Here is a 12,439-nt window from a genome sequence, read left to right as displayed (position 1 = left end):
GTTACATTATCCACAGGCGTTTTCGAGGGAGGTAAACTGAGCACACGGCCATGGGCAGGCTTTGCCACCTGGCTGTGTCAGGCGATGTGTAGAATCTTGACTTGAGTGGTGGAAGGAACCGGGCAGCAGAGCATGAAGAGGGTGAAAAGAGCACGGTAAGATCACTAACATGAAGGCCAAATTGACAGGAGGTTGTCATCTGTGAAATCAGGATAGGGGTTTAGTACTACTTGTTGAAATCTGGAAGCATTTCTTATTCTGGTAATTAAATAGGAGAGGGAGTGAGATGGTTTCACTAAAAATAGAAATCAGTCTCGGGCAGGAGCAAGTTTCACAAGACTAAGCCTTTATCTATTGTGGCAATTTTAAAAATGTGCTCGCCATAACGGACAAGAGGAGAAAGAAGACAAACATGAGAAATAAGATAGGATTGTTTCCTTGAATCTTATCCTTCTAAGTTGCGGCATATAATTAAAAAAATATTATGAAGTATGAAGACTATGTTGGCATACCTACAATGAGATGAGTATTTTCATACAATTATGGTGGGAATGTATATCGGTATATACCCTGCGGAAGGCAGTTTAATGTCCTATCAATAGGCTGATAAATATTTATACTATTAACAGTGATTTCAGGCTTATAAATCTATTTTAAAGTTAGTACTATCAGATATGCACATGAATATTGATGTGCTGAGATGTCTATTGCAATTGTTTATAAAAATAAATGTGTAAGCAATTTAAATGTCTAACAAAAGGGAGATATTTAATCATCATTTGTCCATGTGATGGAATATGATGCATCAATTTTAATGATTTTGGAAAACGCTTAAGAGATAAATTCACATTGAAAAGAAGAATATGTAAAACAGTAAACATTTTGATTCCAATTTTGTAGAAGGGAGCCATAAAATTACATGCAAGGAAGGGATACTTCATATGGTAATGGTGTTTATTTGGAGTGGTGGGATTAAGGGTAATTTTAGGTTCTTAAAAAGTTTTTTTGGAATGTTTTCTAAAATTTTTTTTTTTTTTTTACAATGAGTATGTACTACCTCTAAAATCCAGTAACAAATTATTAAAGAAAAATAAACTAAGCAGATGAATTCCAAAGGTGGAGATTGGGCCATTTTGAATTGGCCTTAGGCTGTTTCTAGTCTATGTGGGAAACCCTTAGTTTGTACCAAGCACTGGGTAAAGGTCCCATCCAGCCCGTCTCATTCACTTCTTCCCACAACCCTGAGAGGTGGGTACTGTCTTTACCTTCATTCTACAGCGAGTTAGCGTCAGAGAAGCCATGTAACTTGATCAGTTGATAGAGCCAGAAAGTCAACCATTAGGAACACAGCCTATCGAATGACTGAAATATAACTGTAGGTGGAGAGAAAGAATTCCCATGGCAAGGTGGCTTGTGAAAGATCAGTGCTGGGATATTGGCCATTGTGAGTGGTCGGTGTAGGGGGCCAGCTTTGTCGCTTAACCACATCAGAGTCACTGCCCAGGGCTCTGGAAGAGCATGGTCTGAAAAAAGGGTAGCGAGCAAAAGGGTAAGTAGAAAGAAAATAAGAGCCACAGGACTTGCCTTGTACCTGTGACAGTGTTTCTACCCCCACAGTCACACACCCTTGTTACCTCCCCATTCCAGTCCAGCCTGCACAGAGATGCTAATTTGTTCTCTGAAACACCTCTTTCATCTTTTTTTTGCATAAAACCTGCAAAGATGCCTATTCTAAACCGGAGACAGGTGAAACTGCTTAACCCAGCCCCCAGGTTCCTGCTCATGTCCCCCCTTCCTCCCTCATTTTTCTTTTTCAGGTTTATTTCATTTTCTGCAATAATAAAAAAACATATATGTATAGAAAAATAGAAAAAAGTCATTACTAAGCCCTTTAACCAGACAACCATTGTAGACATTTGATTTTCATTTAAGCTTTTTGGTTAGTCTACTGATTGTGTTCAAGTGTTGAATAGTTTATCTGTTCCATTATCTCTAACTCAATGTTCTGTTCTCATTCCTCTAAGCCTCCACTGCTTATCGTACATTCATTGCTTCCTGAATGAGCCAAGCTCTTATCTATCCCTGGATCTTTTCTTCCAATCATTTTTCCCCCCACATTAAATGCATCTTCCACTCTTTCCATCCTTAAGTCTCAATCCTCCTTTGTGAAGACTTCTTTAACCACTTGTATCCCTTTTCTACAGCCTTCAATCACATTTTGTCTTGTGTTGTTATTGAGCCTTTCCTACATGTCTATCTTGTCTTTCCACCCAGATTCCTAGGGCTGCCTACAGAGTAGGCACTTAGCAAATAATTGTTGAATGAGTGAACATTTTTAGTGGCCTAAACTTATAACTTACACCTATTGTTACATATTGTTTAAGAGAAAATTTAGAACAATCCATATTGCTAGTATTTAACTTTGAAAAATCATTTCATTGGCAGATGCAGGACTATTTCCTTGGAAACTGGAGCACAGAATATTCAGATGTGTGTCACCATGCTCCAGTTATCTTTCACTGCCAAGCAATTGGTCCAAATGTTTAGCTTCCCATTGGCCTATGGGCTCTTCCAACTGTTGGATGGATTTGTCATTATTGCAGGTGGGTGGAGCTGCCATTGCACAGACTTGACCAAAAATTGGTCGACCTGACTTACTGCTTCCTTTTGCAATCCAATCTTGCATGTAGTGCCACTATGATACATTTTCAGCCTCACATTTCTGGGGGAAAATAAAGTCTATCAACAGGAGCCTTTGCTACAAAGTGAGAGTTTTACAGAAAAGTATAAAAAACCATTTGAAGGTAGGCCTGTAATTATAAACGAATACACTTCACAAAACCAATGCATAATATGTGAACTCGGTGTTTTGCACATGATCTTTCTCTAATTAAAAAAAAAAACCCAAACAAACAAACAAAAACCAATGCACTATCAGAACTTAGAGCCCTTGGCATCTGGGTGGAAAGACAAGATAGACATGTAGGAAAGGCTCAATAACAACACAAGACAAAATGTGATTGAAGGCCAGATAGATGCTGTAGAAATTCAGAAAAGGGATAAAAGTGGTTAAAGAAGAACTTAGAGCCCAAAACTTGATAAGACAAAACCTCATTGAGCAGTCACTGATTTAAAAGCTGATGTTTACCAAACATAGGCATTTGTTATTTGTTGCCTCATCAATAGCCTTGAGTTCTCCCAAAGCCTTGAGTTCTCCCAAATGCAGTTATTTCTTATTGTTTCTGTGAATAAGACTCATACCTAATGGCTGTAAAATATTTTTCAACTATGAAATACAATTTATATATGCATATATTTAAACATACACATACATATAGAACATATGTATATGTATATTGAAACTTGGGCCATCATAAGTTTTTACTGTTGTCAGCAAAAAGGCTCTAAGACTGGATAATTACTGATATAACAATCATAGTAAGGGGAATCTGTAGAATAGTTGGCTTGAGGGTTAATTTTCCCACAAGATAAGAGAAATTCTATTAGAATAAAACTCCTGGCCTTAGTTCCAAGATTTAATTCCTTCTTATGGAGGGACTGTGAGGGAAGGAACATTCAGCTACATCCCAGCACCCAGGATGGTGGCTGATACACAATAGGCCCTCCACAAGGATTTACTGACCAGCTGACTGAATGAATGAATGAGTCAGTGACCTGAAGAAGGCGTCTCAATTGCACATGGTCCATTCGAGACAGAAGGAACTATTCTGAAACACTGAATCATTTTGTTGAGTAGTTTTCTTTTTTAATTTCTCTTTTCCCTTTCTACCAAAGGGAAACAATCCCTAAAGTCCCAAAGCAAACAATCCCTAAAGTCTTGACATCTACACATTACTGAATTATAATCTTTGTTATGGTGATTTTTAATAATTGTATTTTTTTTAAACATCTAGCATATCAGATATACAAGAGGAGACTGAGGAACAAACACAGACAAGAGAACCCTGGTTGTGCAAAAGCCTGTCAGAAGATGCAAATCACATCTCCTCAAGAGACCAGTATTTTCTTAGAGATGAATGAAGAAGCCACTGAAACTCCAGGGCCATCTGGGGTGTTGGCTCTCCACAGGCTCTCAAGCCAACAGGAATCTCTTCACGTGACCAGAAGGGACTAGCTGGCCTGACAGTTCCCTTCCTCTTCAGAGGCTGGTAGAGACAGTGTGGAGCTGATGCATGGATTCTGTCAGTTGGGCCTGTGTGACTATTTAATGGTCTGGTGGTAGAATATTTATATATTTGCATGCATTGTGAATTGTGATAAGGTCCCTTTTTGAGAATGTATTCCACTGCTGTCCAGTGAATTCTTTTTGAGGGTTTACCCAACCTATTTCCTAACTGCTGTATGTGTTCTTGCCTTCCCACACTGTAAAGAGTGCCCCTCAGTGGGTAATCCCCTTCGTCAGGTAAAGTCATCCTCACTTGGTAGATTTGAATCTAACAGGAGTTTAGAAATCTGTGCAGAGATGTTACCTCATACCGCAGAGTCTGGACCGCTGTGGTTTCTTGACTTTGAACAGGTACTTTGGAGCACGGGGGAGGGAACACACAACTCCTATCACATGTGGGACCCTCTCCTAAATGATTGTTGTATTTTAAAGGCTTTATCTTTTTTTTATTACAGATGTAATAAAGGTTTAGAGAGAATTTAAAGAACACAGTAATGTTAAAAAGTGAAAGTCCCATATTTTCACTTCCTAGAGATACACACACACATATCCTTCTGATATATATATACACATGTGCATCATTTTACAAAGATGGAGTTCATTCCACATATACTATTTTGTTAGTCACTCAATGGCATATTATGGAACATCTTTCCATGTCAGTGTGTATTAACCTACCTCATTCTTTAGAACAGTGGCTACATTGCATGGGAAGACTGTCATTATTTTAACCAATCCTTATTCATGGACATTTAGAATAACTTTCCCTTTACTGGTGTTACAATGCTGCTACAAGCACTCTTGCACTTGAAAACGTTATTTCTATAAGGATCACTCCTAAGAGTTGCATTGCCGGGCCAACTACACATTAAAACGTTGGAGAGATCGCTCTCCATTGTCACAAGAGGACCTAGTTTCCCGGTCACACCAATCTGAAGAATTATGCATCTCTTATAATGTTTGCAATTCATTTGAAATCATATTTTAAAAATTACGAGGTTGAGCATTTTTCAAAAATACTTGCCTGTTCATGTTGCACCCACTTTTCTATATTGCGTTTTTTCCTTTTTGAATTACAGATGTGAATACATTATGGAGAGTGCCCTTTGTCCTATAGGGTCAACTATAGAGTCAGCATTTTCCCTACTCTTTCATCTTTTGTTTTTCTTTATTTTTTTTTCCTATACAGAAGTTTTGCGTTTTTTTACATATTCTGCTTTGTCTTTTAAATCAGTATTTTGACCTCGTTATGTGTCAAATGTTAGAATATTCATGTTTTTCTGTGGATTGTGAGTTGTGATAAGATTCCTTTTTGAGAATGTATTTGGCTCCTTTACAGGGAGTAATTTTTATACAACATAATTATTAGTCGCTATTTGTATTTCTTATCTTCCCATTAAGTAAATAGTGCCCAGCAGGAGGTAAAACCCATCCTTCTCCATTCTGACATTATTAAAAATATTTTCCCATATATTTTTCTAGTATTTTTATGGACCAAACGTACATATTTAATCCATTTTGAATTTATTTTTGTGTGTGGTATGTTAAAAGCTTAATATTTTAATGGCTAAATTATTATCCCAACATATATTGAATGATTCATCTTTTCTCTACTTATTTGAAATGTGACCCTTATCACATAACTTCTACAGCTTTTTCTTTTGTTGGGACTGTATTTGCTTCTACTTTTTTAATTTTTATTTGCAAGTTTTGAAATTCGTGAGAAAGTATATTGTCTGAGATTTAGTGCTTTACATTTTTCTTTTAAAAATATTTCCAAGATGTAACTGAAAACCCAGACTTGATGTGGTCTGGGGCTCATGTGATGAACCCAGGAATCTTTTCCCTGCTATAGTTGGCCCTAGGTGGGCTTCAATCTGTCCCCTCCCGATGGCACAGGGTCCCCCAGTAGCTCCAGGCTGACGCTCCACCCTCTTAGCAGCCTTGGTGGAATTCCCAGTTGAGTAGGCACAGTTCCAGCCTTGAGTCTTCCCGGGCCTCGTCAGGACCCTGTGCTCACCATGGGGCTTGCTTGGGTGTATGGGGGAAAGGGGAGGTAGCTGGCTCCATGTGTTATCATTGTTTGAGGGGTGTGAGGCTGGTCCCCTAAAAGCAAGTCCACTCATTCCTTCCTTCTTTCTTTGGTTCTTTTAACACATCTATACTGAGCCCATACTGTGTGCCATGGGTTATATATGTGAACAAAATGGACAAATGCCTTCCTTCAAGGAGATCTCACTGGGGAGGAGACAGATGCTAAACATGATGGTAATGTAAATTGTAGAGAGGTTAGAAGGCGATATGTGCCTTGGGGAAAAGTAGAGCAGGGTATGGGGAATTGAGAATGCTGCGGGTGGGGCCAAAGTTTTAAATAGGGCGGTCTGGGGTAGGTCCTGTTGGCAACGGGGCATTCGAACAAAAATCTGAAGAAAGTGAGGGGGCAGGTGTTGTGGAGATCTGGGAGAAGGCACACGACTGGTGGGGAAGAGGTGGAGGAGAGGCTGGGCTGAGGGGGAACCTGCCCAGTGGTTGGAGGAAAAGCAGGGAGGCGGTGAGGCTGGAGGAAGCACGAGACAGGGAGGACACGAGGCCGGGGATAGCAGAGGCCACATCACTGGAGGGCTGTGTAGGTCATGGTGACGGCTTTACCCAGGCCTCAAGGGAAGGGGCTGAGGGGCAGGCACAGCGCAACCCAGGGGACAGGGGAGGAGCCTGTGGGAGGAGGGGTGGCACCTTCCTATGCAGTATGTCTTCAGTATGTCTGACCATCCCTCCCTCCCCACAAATTAAAAAAAAATTTCCAAGAACATGTGGGTTAATATAATGACAATGATTATTATGGTATTTTTACAACATTTAAGAAAGTTGTTTTATATAGATAGATCCCCATTGGGTCTTAGAGTCACAGTACATTTTATTTGGAAATTAAGCAGATTTGTGACAGGGTGGTTAATTCTCAACTGCAGCTTTACTACTTTGGGATTTCCATTTATCTATTTGATAAATGTTGATCTCATAGTCTGTGCTATGAGACACATGGGACATAACAGCAGTCATGAGGCAGACAGGGAGAAAAGCAATCATTGCAGTGCACATGGTCAATAGTTGTGAGTTAAGAGTCCGAGGTCTAAAATGAGCATTACTATGAGTTTTAAAGAATCCACAAAAAGTGAATTTATAAATCTCTACATAGGCACCAAACACAAAATTGATAATGTTCAACTCTCTGCTCTGAAAGCATCAACTGTGGTAGGTATTTACCACAGTCAAGGCATCCTCAGGATGGGGGACAGGTCTACAAAAGTCTACAAAAGGCCATTCTTTAAGAAACCACAGAAATCGAGTGAATGTTTTGGAAGCTGTCATGCTAGAAAACTGCCGTCTCCAGACATGGTCTGTAAATGGGCCACTGAGGAGAACTGGAGGTAGTCAAGCTGTCCAGGAGACCACAGACTATCTTTAGGACAAAGATAACTTAAAAACAAAACAAAACAGAGAGGCGGGGCAAGATGGCGGACTGGTGAGCTGTATGTTTTAGTTACTCCTCCAGGAAAGTAGGTAGAAAGCCAGGAACTGCGTGGACTGGACACCACAGAGCAATCTGACTTCGGGCATACTTCATACAACACTCATGAAAACGTGGAACTGCTGAGATCAGCGAAATCTGTAAGTTTTTGCGGCCAGGGGACCCGCATCCCTCCCTGCCAGGCTCAGTCCCGTGGGAGGAGGGGCTGTCAGCTCCGGGAAGGAGAAGGGAGAACTGCAGTGGCAGCCCTTATCAGAAACTCATTCTACTGATCCAAACTCCAACCATAGATAGACTGAGACCAGATACCAGAGAATCTGAGAGCAGCCAGCCCAGCAGAGAGGAGACAGGCATAGAAAAAAACAACACGAAAAACTCCAAAATAAAAGCGGAGGATTTTTGGAGTTCTGGTGAACATAGAAAGGGGAAGGGCAGAGCTCAGGCCCTGAGGCTCATATGCAAATCCCAAAGAAAAGCTGATCTCTCTGCCCTGTGGACCTTTCCTTAATGGCCCTAATTGCTTTGTCTCTTAGCATTTCAATAACCCATTAGATCTCAGAGGAGGGCCCTTTTTTTTAATCCTTTTTTCTTTTTCTAAAACAATCACTCTAAGAAGCCCAATACAGAAAGCTTCAAAGACTTGCAATTTGGGCAGGTCAAGACAAGAGCAGAACTAAGAGAGCTCTGAGACAAAAGGCAATAATCCAGTGGCTGAGAAAATTCACTAAACACCACAACTTCCCAAGAAAAGGGGGGTGTCTGCTCACAGCCATCATCCTGGTGGACAGGAAACACTCCTGCCCGTCGCCAGCCCCATAGCCCAGAGTTGCCCCAGACAACCCAGTGTGACGGAAGCGCTTCAAATAACAGGCACATACCACAAAACTGGGTGTGGACATTAGCCTTCCCTGCAACCTCAGCTGATTGTCCCAGAGTTGGGAAGGTGGAGCAGTGTGAATTAACAAAGCCCCATTCAGCCATCATTTCAGCAGACTGGGAGCCTCCCTACACAGCCCAGCAGCCCAGAACTGCCCTGGGGGGACGGCACACACCTGTGACATAGCACAGTCATCCCTCAACAGAGGACCTGGGGTGCACAGCCTGGAAGAGGGGCCCACTTGCAAGTCTCAGGAGCCATACGCCATTACCTAGGACTTGTGGGTCAGTGGCAGAGAAAAACTGTGGCAGGACTGAACTTAAGGATTAGACTATTGCAGCAGCTTTAAAACTCTAGGATCACCAGGGAGATTTGATTGTTAGAGCCACTCCCCTTCCCTGACTGCCCAGAAACACGCCCCATATACAGGGCGGGCAACACCAACTACACACGCAAGCTTGGTACACCAATTGGACCCCACAAGACTCACTCCCCCACTCACCAAAAAGGCAAAGCAGGGGAGAACTGGCTTGTGGAGAACAGGTGGCTCGTGGACGCCACCTGCTGGTTAGTTAGAGAAAGTGTACTCCACGAAGCTGTAGATCTGATAAATTAGAGATAAGGACTTCAATTGGTCTACAAATCCTAAAAGAACCCTATCAAGTTCAGCAAATGCCAAGAGGCCAAAAACAACAGAAAATTATAAAGCATATGAAAAAACCAGACGATATGGATAACCCAAGCCCAAGCACCCAAATCAAAAGACCAGAAGAGACACAGCACCTAGAGCAGCTACTCAAAGAACTAAAGATGAACAATGAGACCATAGTACGGGATACAAAGGAGATGAAGAAGACCCTAGAAGAGCATAAAGAAGACATTGCAAGACTAAATAAAAAAATGGATGATCTTATGGAAATTAAAGAAACTGTTGACCAAATTAAAAACATTCTGGACACTCATAGTACAAGACTAGAGGAAGTTGAACAATGAATCAGTGACCTGGAAGATGACAGAATGGAAAATGAAAGCATAAAAGAAAGAATGGGGAAAAAAATTGAAAAAATCGAAATGGACCTCAGGGATATGATAGATAATATGAAACGTCCAAATATAAGACTCATTGGTGTCCCAGAAGGGGAAGAAAAGGGTAAAGGTCTAGGAAGAGTATTCAAAGAAATTGTTGGGGAAAACTTCCCAAATCTTCTAAACAACATAAATACACAAATCATAAATGCTCAGCGAACTCCAAATAGAATAAATCCAAATAAATCCACTCCGAGACATATTCTGATCACACTGTCAAACACGGAAGAGAAGGAGCAAGTTCTGAAAGCAGCAAGAGAAAAGCAATTCACCACATACAAAGGAAACAGCATAAGACTAAGTAGTGACTACTCAGCAGCTACCATGGAGGCGAGAAGGCAGTGGCACGATATATTTAAAATTCTGAGTGAGAAAAATTTCCAGCCAAGAATACTTTATCCAGCAAAGCTCTCCTTCAAATTTGAGGGAAAGCTTAAATTTTTCACAGACAAACAAATGCTGAGAGAATATGCTAACAAGAGACCTGCCCTACTGGAGATACTAAAGGGAGCCCTACAGACAGAGAAACAAAGAAAGGACAGAGAGACTTGGAGAAAGGTTCAGTACTAAAGAGATTCGGTATGGGTACAATAAAGGATAGTAATAGATAGAGGGGAAAAATATGACAAACATAAACCAAAGGATAAGATGGCTGATTCAAGAAATGCCTTCACGGTTATAACGTTGAATGTAAATGGATTAAACTCACCAATTAAAAGATATAGATTTGCAGAATGGATCAAAAAAAATGAACCATCAATATGTTGCATACAAGAGACTCATCTTAGACACAGGGACACAAAGAAACTGAAAGTGAAAGGATAGAAAAAAATATTTCATGCAAGCTACAGCCAAAAGAAAGCAGGTGTAGCAATATTAATCTCAGATAAAATAGATTTCAAATGCAGGGATGTTTTGAGAGACAAAGAAGGCCACTACATACTAATAAAAGGGGCAATTCAACAAGAAGAAATAACAATCGTAAATGTCTATGCACCCAATCAAGGTGCCACAAAATACATGAGAGAAACACTGGCAAAACTAAAGGAAGCAATTGATGTTTCCACAATAATTGTGGGAGACTTCAACACATCACTCTCTCCTATAGATAGATCAACCAGACAGAAGACCAATAAGGAAATTGAAAACCTAAACAATCTGATAAATGAATTAGATTTAACAGACATATACAGGGCATTACATCCCAAATCACCAGGATACACATACTTTTCTAGTGCTCACGGAACTTTCTCCAGAATAGATCATATGCTGGGACATAAAAGAAGCCTCAGTAAATTTAAAAAGATTGAAATTATTCAAAGCACATTCTCTGACCACAATGGAATACAATTAGAAGTCAATAACCATCAGAGACTTAGAAAATTCACAAATACCTGGAGGTTAAACAACACACTCCTAAACAATCAGTGGGTTAACGAAGAAATAGCAAGAGAAATTGCTAAATATATAGAGTTTGGGTAGAATTGACATCTTAATGACATTTAGTCTTCCTATCCATTGTTGGTGGGACTGTATAATGGTTCAGCCACTCTGGAAGTCAGTCTGGCAGTATCTTAGAAAACTAGATATAAAGTTACCATTCGATCCAACGATTGCACTTCTCGGTATATACCCGGAAGGTCGGAAAGCAGTGACACGAACAGATATCTGCACGCCAATGTTCATAGCAGCATTATTCACAATTGCCAAGAGATGGAAACAACCCAAATGTCCTTCAACAGATGAGTGGATAAATAAAATGTGGTATATACACACGATGGAATACTACACGGCAGTAAGAAGGAACGATCTCGTGAAACATATGACAACATGGATGAACCTTGAAGACATAATGCTGAGCGAAATAAGCCAGGCACAAAAAGAGAAACATTATATGCTACCACTAATGCGAACTTTGAAAAATGTAAAACAAATGGTTTATAATGTAGAATGTAGGGGAACTAGCAATAGAGAGCAATTAAGGAAGGGGGAACAATAATCCAAGAAGAACAGATAAGCTATTTAATGTTCTGGGAATGCCCAGGAATGACTATGGTCTGTTAATTTGTAATGGATATAGTAGGAAGAAGTTCACAGAAATGTTGCTAGATTAGGTAACTTTCTTGGGGTAAAGTAGGAACATGTTGGAAGCTAAGCAGTTATCTTAGATTAGTTGTCTTTTTCTTACTCCCTTGTTATGGTCTCATTGAAATGTTCTTTTATTGTATGTTTGTTTTCTTTTTAACTTTTTTTCATACAGTTGATTTAAAAAAGAAGGGAAAGTTAAAAAAAAAAAAAAAGAAAAACAAGGAAAAAAAGATGTGGTGCCCCCTTGAGGAGCCTGTGGAGAATGCAGGGGCGTTTGCCTGCCCCGCCTCGATGGTTGCTGGCATGGCCGCGGATATGGGGGACTGGTGGTTTGGTGGGTTGAGCCCTCTACCATAGGTTTTACCCTTGGGAAGACAGTTGCTGCAAAGGAGAGGCTAGGCTGCCCTATAATTGTGCCTAAGAGCCTCCTCCCGAATGCCTCTTTGTTGCTCAGATGTGGCCCTCTCTCTAGCTAAGCCAACTTGAAAGGTGAAATCACTGCCCTCCCCACTACGTGGGATGAGACACCCAGGGGAGTGAATCTCCCTGGCAACGTGGAATATGACTCCCGGGGAGGAATGTAGACCTGGCATCGTGGGACGGAGAACATCGTCTTGACCAAAAGGGGGATGTGAAAGGAAATGAAATCAGCTTCAGTAGCAGAGAGATTCCAAAA

At 40.6% G+C, this 12,439-nt stretch overlaps 1 protein-coding gene across 1 annotated transcript in view; it reads left to right on the top strand.

The window, feature by feature from the left end:
• SLC10A6 (solute carrier family 10 member 6) overlaps positions 1-5,652 on the top strand; it is a 32,786-nt gene extending 27,134 nt beyond the window's left edge. The window contains exons 5-6 of the mRNA XM_037830205.1: positions 2,446-2,603; positions 3,915-5,652. Of these exons, the coding sequence (XP_037686133.1) occupies positions 2,446-2,603; positions 3,915-4,135 (379 nt within the window). The 3' untranslated portion in view covers positions 4,136-5,652. The remainder of the gene's footprint in view (positions 1-2,445; positions 2,604-3,914) is intronic.
• The last annotated feature ends 6,787 nt before the right edge of the window (positions 5,653-12,439 follow it).

Source organism: Choloepus didactylus, chromosome 3, assembly GCF_015220235.1.
Source record: "Choloepus didactylus isolate mChoDid1 chromosome 3, mChoDid1.pri, whole genome shotgun sequence".
NCBI classification, from domain to species: Eukaryota; Metazoa; Chordata; class Mammalia; order Pilosa; family Megalonychidae; genus Choloepus; species Choloepus didactylus.
Note: the sequence above shows the minus strand (reverse complement) of the source record. Positions and strands in the feature narration are given on the sequence as shown.